The 15,186-nt window shown below is 43.3% G+C and overlaps 1 protein-coding gene across 1 annotated transcript; it reads right to left on the bottom strand.

Annotated features, from left to right (window-relative positions):
• Window positions 1-943: 943 nt before the first annotated feature.
• Window positions 944-14,761, bottom strand: iffo1b (intermediate filament family orphan 1b). Its single transcript, XM_070966420.1, has 9 exons — window positions 13,358-14,761; window positions 9,563-9,623; window positions 7,073-7,168; window positions 6,724-6,864; window positions 6,443-6,627; window positions 6,229-6,355; window positions 5,076-5,165; window positions 4,439-4,569; window positions 944-4,101 (listed from the first exon to the last, which is right to left on the bottom strand). Exons 1-9 carry the CDS (start codon window positions 14,344-14,346, stop codon window positions 4,002-4,004), a joined length of 1,920 nt encoding a protein of 639 aa, XP_070822521.1. The 5' UTR covers window positions 14,347-14,761; the 3' UTR covers window positions 944-4,001.
• Window positions 14,762-15,186: the final 425 nt, after the last annotated feature.

Below are 15,186 nucleotides of genomic sequence, written 5' to 3'. Positions count from 1 at the left end.
CAAGTTAAGCATCAGTTCACCCAGAAAAGGGAATCTTAATGGTATATATGCATACAGTCCATGGTGATAATGCAGAAGTATCATCAGCTAAGTGTACTTTAAGTGTACTGCTACTGCTGTACAATTATATTAGCTTAGCTTCCAAGCTTGAGGGTCAGGCTCCCTCAAAAGGCCGTGAGACGATTAATGAGAGAGGAAAGAAGAAAAACACAGTTCTGCTACATGATTTTTATCAGATGTTTGGGGATTTCCTCTAATTTGTTTTTAATGTCTGTAAACAATTCAATAATTTGACGTCTTAGGGCTTTTGGACAGTTACTGAACTCTCTCCGCTGAGGAGTTTAAGGGGAACTGCCTCTTTGGAGGAACTGATAACAGCTCAAAGACATCTAAAACGTGACATTTTATTTTATTAACTCATCGTATGATTCAAATCTGAATCTGAAAAGTAACTGCATCTGTCAAAGAAATGAGGTGGAGTGAAAGTAGAATGTTTTCTCTGAAATGCAGCGAAGTAACTTTACGTGGAAGTACCACAAACTTGAGTAAATATACTTGAGTTACTCTCCACCTCAGCAGATCTGTGCTTTAATTATGTTCAATGTTTCCAACGCAAACGCATCACAATGGAGAGTTTCATTCATGGTGCTCACATTTACTCACTTTCCAGGCAGAAAAGGCTGAATGGAAATACTCAGGATAACAAATAATCACACCCATTCTTGTTGCTGAGTTGCATCTTTTATTCTTTCAGTCTCTCTTGACACATTACATACTGTAGCTCTGCAGCGAAGCTTTTTTTTTTAGCCGAGATTACTGTCTTGATGTTTAAAGCTGCAAAGTCACACATCTGGAGTACTCAATCAATACTCAGGATTATCAGCAATAATGAAAGTATTTTGGAAGTATTTTGTGGAAAGGCTTTCTCCTCTGTAAAAACATGTTTTCATTAACTGCCATTGTTTCCATTGAAACGCAAATACAGCAATCAGGTCATATTTTAATTAAAGACTTTGAGAAGTTTCTTTCAGATGTGTGACTGTGGACATTCTCCCTCTGCAGTCTTTGAACACAAGTATGTATTCAAAGCTATAGTTCCTTTACACATATATTATCAAAGTCGTCGTACAGTCATTTCGCTAAAGCATTTGCATTTCAGTAGTTCTTTTTTTGTTTAACTTGAGTTATTTTTAAATTGACTTTATTTGGCAACCCCATACACTCATAAAGAAAGAGCACCAATGGAAAAAAAGAGCTCCATTGTCCTTTAAAATGTACAATTTTCGAGGTGATTATTGTCGAAAGACAGCTCAGTCTCAAATTTCTCTTGCACAGATAAACATCGAATTGAACTTGTAATGTTTCCTTCTTCTTCATGTTGTACATTTGCCCCAGGAAGTCTTTTTAAAAACACTCACTGTACGGACATAACACCCAAAAACACACACACTGGCACATGCATACATAGAGACTCACTCAGTGCGTAAAAGTAAACCTACACAAAGGGAAATGGTGTGTCTTATGTCTCACGCAATTAATCTCTGACATCCTCCTTCTGTGTTCAAACAGTAGTGAAACACCGCGATGAGCATTCAGCTGATTCCTACAGCCACACATGCATGAGTTTATACGAGCTTCAAATATGTCCTCCAACCATCTCTATTACTGAAACAAAGTGCGAGTCGCAGGAGAAGCAGAAGAAATACATTTCACCTGGTTCAACCACACAGAAGAAACTACAGCCAGGGCTATATTTAGACAACAGTGGCTGATAATAGAGCAGTGATGGCAGGGGGCGTTCCCCCGACATGACAATTCCCCGCAGTACGCTAATATATACTTTACTGTAGCAGTGGGTTGGAGTTAAAGTTCATGGTTAAATGTGCACAGAAAAACATAAACAAAGTAAAAATGAGGTATGTGTTTGTCTTAATTTCTTCTAGTACCCCACCTGCAACATGTAAAAGATGATAAATATGAATAGAAGAAATATAGTTTTCTATTTCCAGCGTGTCAACATTTTTTGTTTTATAAGGAATAGTGCTGATTGTTTCATATACATTTTTGCTTTGCTCTTCCTTTCTATGTGCAAACGTTTACAGGCTCAAAAATAGGTTTAGTTATATATATATATATATCAAGCACCTTGGTGAAATAGCTTGGGCAGCTATATTTAATCATTCTTTTTTTCCCAGTAATTTCCTGTTGATTCATAATCTGACCATTTTATTTTGGCACTCAGTGGCTAACTTACATTATGTCATGACCACCTTTTGTTCTACTTTTACTCTCCTTACATGGATTCTGCTCATCCGTGCCGCTCAGCTCGAACAACACAGGACCCGACGCTAATCTAAGCATTATACTACAGCATTCGTACAGTACTGAGAGCCAACACTGACTCCAGATCAGCTTCAAGAGGGTGCAGACTGAATCTTAACCGTCTTAAACGACGGAGACTTTGGCGACATTTAAAACTGAAAACACACATGCTTCCCTCTCACACACCTTTAGGATTGTTATGAAGCACCATAATAGAGAATACACACCTCCAACAGTTCAACCTGCGATGTTCAATGCATTTCATGTTTGTTTTTGTTTTGTTTTGTTTTGTTTTAGTGATGAAATGTTGCAAACCTTGTTGGTGTTCTAACTTTCCTTGAAAATGCTTCATCTGCTCCTACTTAGCTATTCATATTCAACAGCTCCCACTGAGGTTGGTTTCTATTCTACGATGGATTTCTCCGTGTATGAGGGATGCACCTCTCACTGTGGTTTGATCTCCACCAAAACGATGCTTACAGCCAATGTTATAAGTACTGTTAAAATGTATTGTTAACTTGTAGTGGATACATTGTGACACGATGAGCCATTTTGGCCATTTATTCATTGATGTAATGCAACATTTACTGAGCTAGAAATCCACAGTTCATCAGCAATGGAAACTGGTGGATGTCTCCCATAAAATCCTGTTTGGATCCAGCGAATTCACAGCAGATAAAGAAGTGACATCATCATTATGACAGACCACCGAGACCAAAATGTTCTGTTGACTGTTTTCAGTATTGTACCTAATTCATATTGGCAAGAAGGAGGAGGCATGAGACACAGCGCTGCTGTTCCCATATACACACACCTATTGTTTTTTTCATAATTTTCTTCTTCTGATCATTATTATTATTCCACTTAAAGTTTTGCTAAATAAAGCCTAGATTTTATGTTTTATTTATGATTTAAGCTTTGCTCTGCCTGCAGTTTAATCTGTTTGTATACAGATACAAAGCAAGCTCAGAATCTGCTGCTGTAAGGCAGTAAAATGCTGAATCATGACATCTTATTGGACTTTAAAGACTCAGGCTCATGATATCAAACTCCCCAGTCAAACACACTCAGTTGACTCCTCAGTTGACTTAGTTGCATGACTCAAACTGACCTGCTGTCTGTTTTGTTTGTTTCATTTGTTCGCTGGAAGAAGTTAAATCATCAGCCTGTATGACTTTATGAGCTTCTGGTGACCTTACAGCAGGCATTCGATTGATCAGCTTGAGATGCTCGGGTTATCAAGTGTTCCTTTATTGTGTGTGGAGTGAATAAGTCATGCTATGCTTTCCTGTAGCCTACAGCACTGTGCTGCCTCACCACACAACAAGGACATCAGCCCGATGACTTACAATAAATTCAGAATCTGCCACCGTCTGAATCTTCACAGCACAACCATAAGATTAACTCCTGCTGTCAAACACAGGATGACGGGGTCCAGCTACAAGGAGACCCCTCGCCTCTGCAGGGCAGTGACATCTGCATGGAGCAGTGATGACAGAAATCCAGATTTGCGTGGCCAGCAGGAAGAATAAACAGTGTGACTCAGTAAAGGAAGATGTCCATATGTAAACATGGTGTTGCCATAGTTACAGGTGTGTATTGCGTAGGTGTGGTACTGTAGCTGGACGCAGTGGAGGTCACACGACCGCGGCCGCCATTGCTGCCGGGGTGAGGAAGTGTCAAGATCTCCCAGCGCTCGAGGAAGACGGTGGAGACGCTGAAGACCTGTCGCTCTCTCGCTGGTCACTGTCCTCAGCGGACGCAGGTGCTGCAGGGTTACTGTGGGAGACAGAGAACGAAGACGGGCGAAAACAGACCTTCATGTGTTACCCCTCATTTCCTTTTGGGTTAGGGTGGCACTGGATAAAGAAAAGTTATTTTATGTGTCCTGTAGTTTCCAGTTATTTTCTCGAAGGGAGGCGATGTGATGTCTGCATGTCTGTTGTAAATTCTTAAAGAGGATCCTTGAAAAATAAACACACAGGACTGACAGATAGTAATATAGATAGATAGATATAGATATAATATAGAGAGGATGTGTGTGTGTGTGTGTGTGTGTGTGTGTGTGTGTGTGTGTGTGTGTGTGTGTGTGTGTGTGTGTGTGTGTGTGTGTCACCTGTCTCCACTCTGTGTGATGAGCCTCCTGCAGGTCTCCATCTGAACATCTAGGCCTCGCTTCATCGAGCACATCTCCATGTACTCGTGCAGATGTCGGTTCATGTCACTCTTTGCTGTGGCCAGTTCCAGCTAGAGTCAGAAAACACTCAATCAGACATATTCCACACACGTGTTTGCCATAAAAACGTTCACTGACGTTCATGTACTGGCTACATGCAGAGCAAATTACCGCTGCTAAGCCTCACTCGGATTTTAAGCCATGTCTAAGTAAAGAATCATTTCTAGAGATGTTTGATTACACATGTGAGAGATTAAAAGGAAATCCACAGTACAATGCAATTTAACATGAAACAGGAAGGACAAATGCATGAAGGGGAATTCATCAAAGCAACATGCCGCAGCATTAAAAGGATGGACAAATCAAAAACAAAAAACTGCATGTCACTTAATGCTGAGTCATCATATGAATCATCTTTTGTGAATTTACCTCCGGCACATGCATACCACACAAGACAAGGTGCCCTATTGGGATCTCAAAGCACAATGCAAAGGGCGCGTGAAAAAACAAGTAACACGGAGCATCTTTAATTTAATTAAAAGGTTTGTCATTTAAAAATATGGAGCAAGTGTCTGACCTCAATCTGGTCAATCGTCTCCTGGTATTCCTTCTCTCGGGACTTGAAAAGACATTCAGTGTCATTAATCACCTTTTCCAGACAGTCCTCCTGGTGGAGAGACAGAGAGAACAGAGAGCTTTTCACTACATCTGCAGCAAACAGAACATGTGTTCGCGTGCTAATCGTCACGCAATCAGACACTAAGTGAAGTTACACGACTATTAAAGTGCAGCTGGTTTTATGCTCCCATCAGCTCGTATTTCACTGACTAATGCAGCTGCTCCCTTCAAAGGGACAGCAGGCTGTTCACACAGCCAGTAAATGAAAACAAACACCTACATGCATTTCTTGGAAACAAACACATTGTACACCAATACAAACCAGACACTGCATCAGTGTGAGTGTGTGTGTGTGTGTGTGTGTGTGTGTGTGTGTGTGTGTGTGTGTGTGTGTGTGTGTGTGTGTGTGTGTGTTTTGTCCTGAGACGGCCCTGCCACAGCAGAGCTGCGAAGGTCACTGGATTCAACTGCAGATCGGCTCAACTCATGACGTCAGAGATTTAAAAGCTTCCTTGAAATCTGAACCAACAATATCAACACACATGCAGCTGTCTGTACGATGACAAGTGAAAAAAATGTGCATGCGCACACACACACACACACACACACACAAATCTTGCTTTCTCAGTGTCCTCACAGAGAATTATGTCAAGGAAAGCACAGACTGAAGAAGACATCAGTCTGGTTTATAGAAATGATAGAAAAACAAACATGATGTGCGTGTGTATAGTTTCACTTGTTTTAATGTGTTTTTAAATGCAATTTTACATTAAAACGCCTAAAAACAACTAAATCAATGTTCCATATTTTGTTGAGTTGTGCACTTATTGTGTACCTATTTCGAATGTTTCCAACAATGTTCAAACTTAGAGTAATCTGTAATTCTATTGAAGGTAAAGGTGCGTTTCATTCAGTTGAATCAACACCTCTCTGACAGACAAAGCTGTACTTTCAACAAATTGGAGCACTATAAGCTTCACAAAGTCCGTATTTGTTGCAGCTGTTGCATCGGATTGCACTACGTTGTTTGTCCATGTATTTAGCTCTCAGTCCAACCCTTAAAACCTGAGCTCAGACATCTCACTGGAATAAATCATGTGACCACAGCCTACCTCTCCTGGCGGGTGGGTGGGGTCAGGAGGCAGAGTGCATCCTGGGAAGTCCTCCCAAAGAAGCAGCGTCTCTTCAGTCTCCTCCCAGGCCAGACTGTCGCAGTCGTCCTCAAACTCACATTCCCGCCTTGAAATAAAAATGAACATAGAAAAATAATCATCAGAAGTGCAGAACTGACGGACGCTCATCACATTTCAATGGCAGACCACTCACAGGTGGTTCAGCATCCTCTGCATCTCCTCGTTGATCTGATTGGCCGATGAGCCACAGTGCTCTTCCTCTTTGATGATGCCCCCATCACTTTCAGACGTGCTCACAGGTTCGTCGCACTCACTCCCGTTGAAGGACAGGGGCGTCTGTTTCCGCCTGCAGTTTAGGGATGACTGGTTGTTTGGAACCTGCAGGGATATAATGAGGATCAGACCACAGGAAGTGACTCGGAGGATTTGATAATAAATAAAAGAACCAGAGGTGAGACATTAACTCCATGGTACCTGGTACATCTGGATCACATCTTCACAGTTCCTCTGCTGAGCTACGTCACAGAGACGAGCGGTGATATCGATCCTGCGGCAGATGTCCATGTCCACCTTCATGGCTTTCTCCTGGATCTTACTGTCCAACTCGGACAGGTTCTACAGAGAGGATGGAGGGAACCACATAAAAGTTAGCCAAAACTACTTGTACCTAATGCTTTAGAAATGCTAACTAATCACTGATGTAAATACATTAAGTACTAATGCTTTATGGGTCAGTCAATACTGTCAATATTCAGTTTTGTTTTGTTTTCTACTTCAGTCACTCAATGAGTTGAATTCAATGCGTATGTGACTGTTTACCCACATTGCTCATGAGGCCTTTGAAGAGAACTAGTTCTGCCTTCAGCTGCTGAACTCTGAGAGCCAGCTCATCCTGACAGCCTTCACTCTCCTGCAGGTCCTGCACACATAAAGGAAGCCATAAAGAACACACACATATATGTAAGCGCATAAGTGCAGGCAACAGGCACGCACGCGAGCGCGCACACACACACACACACACACACACACACAGAGTGGAGCAGATGCACCTCTGCCTTCACTGGAAATTACAGGCTAAATTTTGCAAGCAGAAGTCATCAACAAAATAAAAGCCTAAACCAGCAAACCGCACAAAAACAATGAAAATCCTAAATGTATTATCTCCTCTGGGGAGCTCTAGCTTTGTCTGAGGGCATCATAATTGTCTCTCTTCCCTGTTCACTTATTCATATGTGCTGCAGCATTGGTCTGGTGTTTTGCTGCATGTGGTCTCATCTTAATGTGGTGCTGCCTGCTAAACAAGATCAGGTGCAGTTTCCTGGCAATGGTAAATGTGCGGTTGAACACACAAGTATGTGAACACATGCACACACCTACTGGCCCACCCCCTCTCACATACACACACTTGCACACAGGAAATCAACAAACCATTTCTTGGTAGGAAGCACAGATATGTCAATCAACCTGACGGCAGGTGTCAGAGTCAGATCAAAAAATAAAGCTCTGTTCTATTCAAAATATATTTTTTAAATGGTCTTTGCACTTTAATTAGTTGATGGTGAGAAGTTAAAGAAAAAGAAAACCAATTTCGAAACAGCGCGATGGCTTTGTATGAGTCAGGAGTTCAACTGAACTACTGTAGTAATGATACAGAGGAAACAACAAGTGCCAGCAGAGAGAGAGAGCGAGCCACCTCCCACTGTACCAGCTGCAGAACACTGTATTCAAACTAACTCATCAGTTTAATGAAAACTTTACATCAAAGCTGCTTAACCAATAAGAGGCCAGGAAAACACACATGGCATGCATGTTCGTGGTATTTTTAGGTTAGCTTTTCAAGCCAGAGGGAAGTGACACAAGTGTTATTTTGGTTGTTTTAGTGAGTCAGATGTGAAGTCTGAAAGACACGTTCGGTGAAGACACACTGCATTGTTGGTCGTCGCCCCCCCCCCCACACACACACGTTGTGTTTTTATCACTTGTGGGGACATTACATAGCCTTAAATTCATTTTCTGGAGCCTTACCCTAATCCTAACCATAACCACTATCTGCCTATTCCTAACCCTGTACCTAACCGAACCTTACCTAACCCGTAACCCTGTCCTCAGTCCCCCCCCCCACACACACACACGTTGTGTTTTTATCACTTGTGGGGACATTACATAGCCTTAAATTAATTTTCTGGAGCCTTACCCTAATCCTAACCATAACCACTATCTGCCTATTCCTAACCCTGTACCTAACCTAACCTTACCTAACCCGTAACCCTGTCCTCAGTCTTCACCCTAAAATTTAATGATTTACATTAAGGTTGTTTTCACACCTGACCAAGCGGACTCGGTTCGATTGGGGAGCTGAAAGTCGCAACATTGTTGCATTTATAACTAGTTTCGGTTCTGCTTTCACACTGTGATTTCTAAAGTGCACCGAACTTTCTGAGCAGCATCACATGGTTGAAAAGGGTGCTCGTCGATTGGACAAAGTAGGAGGGGAAATCCCTCCCTTCCGGCCCGGAAAAACAACAGTGAATGCAACTGTTCCTATAATGCTATCGTAGCTTGCCAGGGATTGATTCTGTTATTTTTCTAACTTTGACGATCTAACATGTGACAGCATATGAGCTCACAGTTTAAGGACTGTGACTGTTGGTAGTTGTGATTTGATTTTGTTTAAATATGCCAAATTTTTGAATTTATGGGTTATTGTTCTTCAGACAATTGAGCTAAGCTAGCTAGCAACTGCTAATGTCAACGGTCACTTGTTGCCATAGCAACATTAAACATTCACGTAAGGGCTAATGAGCTGTAAATAGAGATGCAGAATCAAGCTATATTATAAATACAGATAAGATATGTTGTATTTTAGCATGCGTATGCACTGCGTACAGCGTCACTACGTACATTTGGTCCTGTGTTTGGTCCGGTGAGCTTTCACACTGCATACGAACTGAACCAGGGTTCATTTCCAAACGAACCAAGACCCACATTTTCAGGCGGACCAGAGTTTGCTTGTTTGGTCCGCACCAGAGTTCGGATAAGCTTTCACACCAGCCCAAACGAAGCGGACTATCCGAGGAAACGAACTCTGGTCCCTTTAAAGTGGACCAAACAGCTCTGGTGTGAAAGTGACCTAAGGGGACCTGCATTTTGTCCCCATAAGGCAGGTGAGTCCCCACAATGTGACTGTGTAAACAGATTTTTGTCCCCACAACATGATAAATACCAGGTCACACATACATACACACACACACACACACACACACACACACACACACACACACACACACACACACACAGGCCTACATAATGTTACCTCTTGTAGGTCTGCAATTTTCTGCTGCAGATCCATCCTCATAGTGTATTCTTCTTCCCATCTAAGAGACACATGAATAGAAGAAGCAAACAATCTTTTTAGTCCATGTTTTAATGTAAGAGAGAACAAACAACAACTTCTAAGAACATACAGGCCATGGGCTTCACAGGCCATGGTGTAGATATAAACATGTGACTGTATTCATCCTCACATAAAAAATGGTCTATTTATGCATTTTCTGGACCTGCTATGAAAAGGATGGACTGAACTGAACTACTTGAGGAGGTTAAAAATCCAAAAAAGCTTAAAAGGCATTCTAGCCTCATTTTATACAATTTTAAGAGCACGTCTTGCCAAATTACCACTCACAATCACATTCCTCCCGACCCATATCATCGTGCAACGCTGCCATTCAGGATTCACCAGAAGAGTTTTAGAATTAGACGCATGGTTTCACACAGTGTTTCCCAACATTTTTGAGCCACGGCACATATTTTACATTAGAAAAATCACAAGGCACACCACCAAACAAAAATGTCACAAAAAATTATTGAAATATAATGAAAATCTAGTCTCAATTTACTCAATTTAGTTACTCAGTGTGAAACTTGAGCCTGCTTAGTTGAATACAAAGCTGATATTCTTGCAGGAACTGATGAAAGACACACAGGAAGATTCTGAAATTGGATAATCTTCCACGGCACACCTGATGATTTCTCATGGCACGCTTATGTGCCGTGGCACAGTGGTTGGGAAACACTGGTTTAACATCAGCGACCACTCTGGTGGACAAACTATGTTATGGCCTCAAACCGAGTTTGGCATCTCTCTACTGCTGTTGACATATATACACCAATACCAATATATCTGCAAGACCATGAATCAGCCCGGCTGGCATCTGGCTCGACTGCTGAATCTTCTCATAATAAAACATATCTGACTTGACACTTAACTCGCTTAAAGCTTCCCGGTGGAGTTTTTAGCATCAAGTTGTGCAACAGAGCAACCACGGGTCATGGTTTCACACTATTCCACTGACCGACATGTGGCAGAAACATGCAAAGATATGCAGTAATGCAGCACCAAAGGCGGGGAACATGAGGACTGCTAGCAAGTAAACAATGCTGGATTTCAAAAAGGCTACTCTGTAAATCTTTTATGAGGAAGGAAACACACTTAACACATTTCTTAGAGGTCAAGAATACAAACAATGCATTTTGGTGAGTAACACTGAATGTAAACAGAACGTTTGTTTGTTTACACGAAAACTCCGAAGGGCACCTTTAAAGAAAATCCCTATATAAAATTGCAATTTCAGGATCAGTCACCATCGTTCATAAAAAGAGGACTGACACGAGGTTAAACGCTGGCTGCTGGAGATGGAAACTGGATTTCAAGCTGGCTGACTGCCTGTGGATCTGCTAATAAAATACACATGGCGATACAAGTTGCATGAAACCATCAGGTGTAAATTGGAAAAGTGTGAGTGAGTGAGTGAGTGAGTGAGTGAGTGAGTGAGTGAGTGAGTGAGTGAGTGAGTGAGTGAGTGAGTGAGTGAGTGAGTGAGTGAGTGAGTGATTTGCTTATTCGCTCACTGATGAATTGCTTGTTTGATGAATTGTAGCTTAGATGATTGGTCCATGAATCTGAGCTTTAATACATTTAAAAGCCTGAGCACAGACCCAGTATGTGATCTCAGATTCTGTGACTTCATACAGCACACGTGCCCAGGGGAAATCCACCTACTGCAGAGTCTATAGCCTCCAATATAAACGCTGTTTGAAATGCAGAATGCTGCGGCACATTGACACCTTTAGGGAATGCTAAATCTGAAAGAAACTGAGTCATGAAACAGGAGGTGTTGTTGTCGTAGAGGATGCTTGTTTGATGGGTAAGGTGAGAGCACGCAGAAAGCAGAGAAGTGCTTCCTTCTGCAAGCCAAGCCCTTGTCAAGCAGTTACAGCTTGCAGTGCATGGTGCATTGCAGATACAGTGTGGAGCGTGGAGAGGGGGGTGCGCAGTGGGAGAGAAGACAGGCAGAGAGCATGAGAGAGGGAGAGGAAGTGTTCAGTGTGGGAGAATGTGAAAGTGTGGTGGGCAGAGTGTGGGGCATGGACGGGGGGGGGGGTTAAAGGGGCTGGGGATGGGAGAAAGAGAAGTTGTCCTTGAGGAAAAGAACAAAACTGGGATCGATAAAAGAGCATGAGGAGGATTAAAAAAAAGTTTGGAGATAAATGAATTTAAGGCTGAGTTTAGGTTTTCAAATAGAACTGAAAATGGAACATGAAGGAGTGAGTTTCACTTGGGGAATCAGGCTTTAATGTCTCCATTGTCCCACGATAAACTGAAACCCACAGTACGCTCACACAGGAAGAGAAACGGGCTAGACCCCTTCCAGAAGGCTGACCTGAAACTGGTTTGAACACTGAGTGGGAAAAGGCATGTCACACACCTTAATTCACAGGTAGTGAATCAAAAAAGTCATCCTCTCTGCAGGTCTCTACATACAATTAAAGCATGCGTCTGATGTCACACACTCTTGGGCCGCTTGTGTCGCCCTCATCCCTCATTCACAAAGAGCCCACTCAGGATCTCCTCTGTGAGGAATGCATGGCTGCTCATTTGGACCTAATATGAGGGAACTCAGTGATGAATGTGCTGGAACATGGGGGCTACTGGAGTTCACTCTGGGCAGATAATCCATAACTGTCACGGATCCTTCAAACTCATGACAGAAATCACAAGATGTGGGCTGTTTTCTCCAAGAATTTAAAGGGGAAATCAGGCCTAAAAGAAAGCTGACAGTGTGCTGTTCCACTGCTCTGCAAACACAGAGAGTGTCTCACTCAAGTGGAAATCAGAGCATCAAGATTTGAGCTGGTGATGTCATCGGCTGACACATTGTTGTTAATTGGTACACTGACGATGAATAAGTGATGGCGGGTTCAGAGAAGTTTTGTTTGAGATGTGATCCTCGGGAAGCAACGAATGACTATTTTCATTAGGAATTATTAATCTGGAGATTATTTTCTTGATGAACTGTTGTTTTGTCCGTAAAATATCAAACAAACATATTCAATTCTCATATGAAAATGAACAACAGCAACAAGCTACAACCAGCAAATAGAACCACTGGCTGTTTCAGACAGACTAATCATTTGAGCTCTAGACCAATTTAAATTGTAAGTCTTGCAGCTGTGAATCACAAATGTCCATATTACGCCCTGTTAACATCACTATGGGTGCTGTTAAAGCATCAAAGGGTTTGTTTCCGTAAGCGGCTTTTCTGGATCACCTCCAGGATTTGTCTTTAGATGACATCATCATCTTTCATCTTGAGAGACTTCTTTTCCTGAGAGGAAAACCTGCTGTACAATCAACGTGAGCTCTGTTTCATGATGGATTTTCCCTAATATTCCTGTTAACTAAAGCCACCCACGGGTGAGTCAAGGTCTCGGGGGCTTTGAAGTGCAACATTTGTGCCACAGACTGATCGTCACACGTCTCTATTAAGCTCTGACCTTCATTCTTCTTTATATTTAGCTCATGACGAGTTCATTTTTTGGATGTATTTCTAGCAGCAGCACCTGCCTCTGTGGTCAGATGCAGGGTCAGGCTGGAGGTGATGGATGGAGAGGCTTTCTGCTGACTCTGCTTGTGTTGGAGACAGCTGGTCTGCAGCTGCTTTACAGCCCTGCTCACTCCTCCAAAGAAGAGCATCACACACACTTAAGAAAACTACATGTGCCCTGCAGGCCTGTTACAAGTGTAATAAAAGGGCTTCACTCTATTTACCTGCGTTTATACTCGTCTCTCTCCCTCTTCACTTTGGCCAGGACATTATACAGGGCTCTGATCTCAGGGGTGATGGTGTCGATCTGGACCCCGACTCCGTCAGGGTGCACCCAGGACACTCCTGGGCTGGTCAGACGCTCTGCACCGGGGCCGAACTTGCGGGTGTGGTTGTAGGACCAGATGGTGCCTGGTAGGAACCGTGGAGGAGGGTTGGTGGAGCCCCCAAATCCTGCACTGGTGTTGGGGGCAGTTTTAGAACCAGGGGAGTCCACACAGGGAGAGGACTGGCTGACGATGATGGCGGGGTTACAAGTGGTACTTGTTTGGGTTGAACTGGAGTTTTCCGCAGCTGCAGGCGGGAGGGTTGTTGTGAGTGGGGATGTGAAGAGTGTTGTAGGCCTCCTGGCTGAGTTGTTGGTGTTGTGAAAGGGGAGGGAGCCAGGCCTGAGCGATATGGTCCCCACAAATCCGGTCTGTACACTTGCCTCCTGGGTATGAGCCCTGCTCTCACAGCATCCACCTTGACAGCCCTTGTTGGCATCCAGCGCCTGCTGCAGCTGCTTCTCTAAAATCTTATTTCTGCGCTCTAATTCATGCACTTTAGCCAAAAAGCATCTGAACCTCAGGTTGAGAGTTTTGAGGACGCTGATGTTGGATCCCAAGTCGTTTCTGAGAGCCATGGCTGCGGGAGGATGCGGCACGGCGCGGTGCTGGTAGTGGCTGCTGGGGTTGTGGTGGAGGTAAGCTGAGATCTGTGAGGGTGCGGTGAAGTCAGGCCCCGGCTGATCAGGCCCCGGGACGGGCTGCTCGCCCAGAAGAAGAGACGCCGCGTCCGGTCCACCGAAAACGGTGTCGGGCAGGAGGCCTGAGGGAGAGTCTGGGTGTCCGGGAGCCTGGCTCTGCTGCGGATGCTGTTGGAGATGCGTATTGGCCCCCAACAAAGGATTCATGCTATGGTATGGAAAACTAAAGCGCTGCAGATCTGGCATGAACACGGACGGGAAATATCTTGCTACAACAGAAGACAATGACTTGATAAATAACAAATCGCTGTTAAACGTACCCGAAAGATGTGCGCTCAAAACGCCAGTATTTACCCGATTATATAACCGTGTCTAAATAAGAATCTTATCCTTAAAGCTGAGAGGTCTTAACGTCGGCTGATGGATCAGTGCGCCTTAACCGTGCGCGACAAAACATCAAAAAGCGACTCCAAGAGGGCTGAGAGCAGGGACAGAAAAATGCGGCAACGCTGGAGCTGCGCCTCTGTACGATGTTCTGCAAAATAAACGCAATTAAACGAAGGAAAAGACGCAGAGCATGAATGAATAACAATGAAATCCAGTGTCACCGCGTCACTGAAGTTCTGGCAACAAGACGTGACCGCAGGCAGGAGAAAGTGCTGCGGGATTGGAAGAGCTCGACTACCGTAAATACTGGACTAAAGCAGCGTTTATCCCTTAACTCTTTGCTTTCTGTGGAATACGACACTCACCGAGGCGCTATTAACTTGTTCACCTTTGTTATGCATAAGATAAATCCACATTTGGAAAAAAAAAAAAAAGAAAAGAAAAGAGCCAAACATGAATGATGAACACAATCTAAAATAAAAGCTTCAAATACTCAATGAAGTTTTTAAAATAGGACTGGACCCAAAGCTGCATTTCTAACTGGGCAACTCAGCCATCTGTCCCAGAACACTGAAGTCTGCAGCTACAAAAGGCCCTCGGTGTGTCAGCTGGTCTGTAATCAAATAGCTTAGCTTGGAGTCAATTATATGTACAGTGTGATCATGACAAGGGTCCGATGTTACCAGGGTCCTATATTTC

The sequence above is a fragment of the Chaetodon trifascialis genome, chromosome 7 (assembly GCF_039877785.1).
Source record: "Chaetodon trifascialis isolate fChaTrf1 chromosome 7, fChaTrf1.hap1, whole genome shotgun sequence".
NCBI lineage: Eukaryota > Metazoa > Chordata > Actinopteri > Chaetodontiformes > Chaetodontidae > Chaetodon > Chaetodon trifascialis.
Note: the sequence above shows the minus strand (reverse complement) of the source record. Positions and strands in the feature narration are given on the sequence as shown.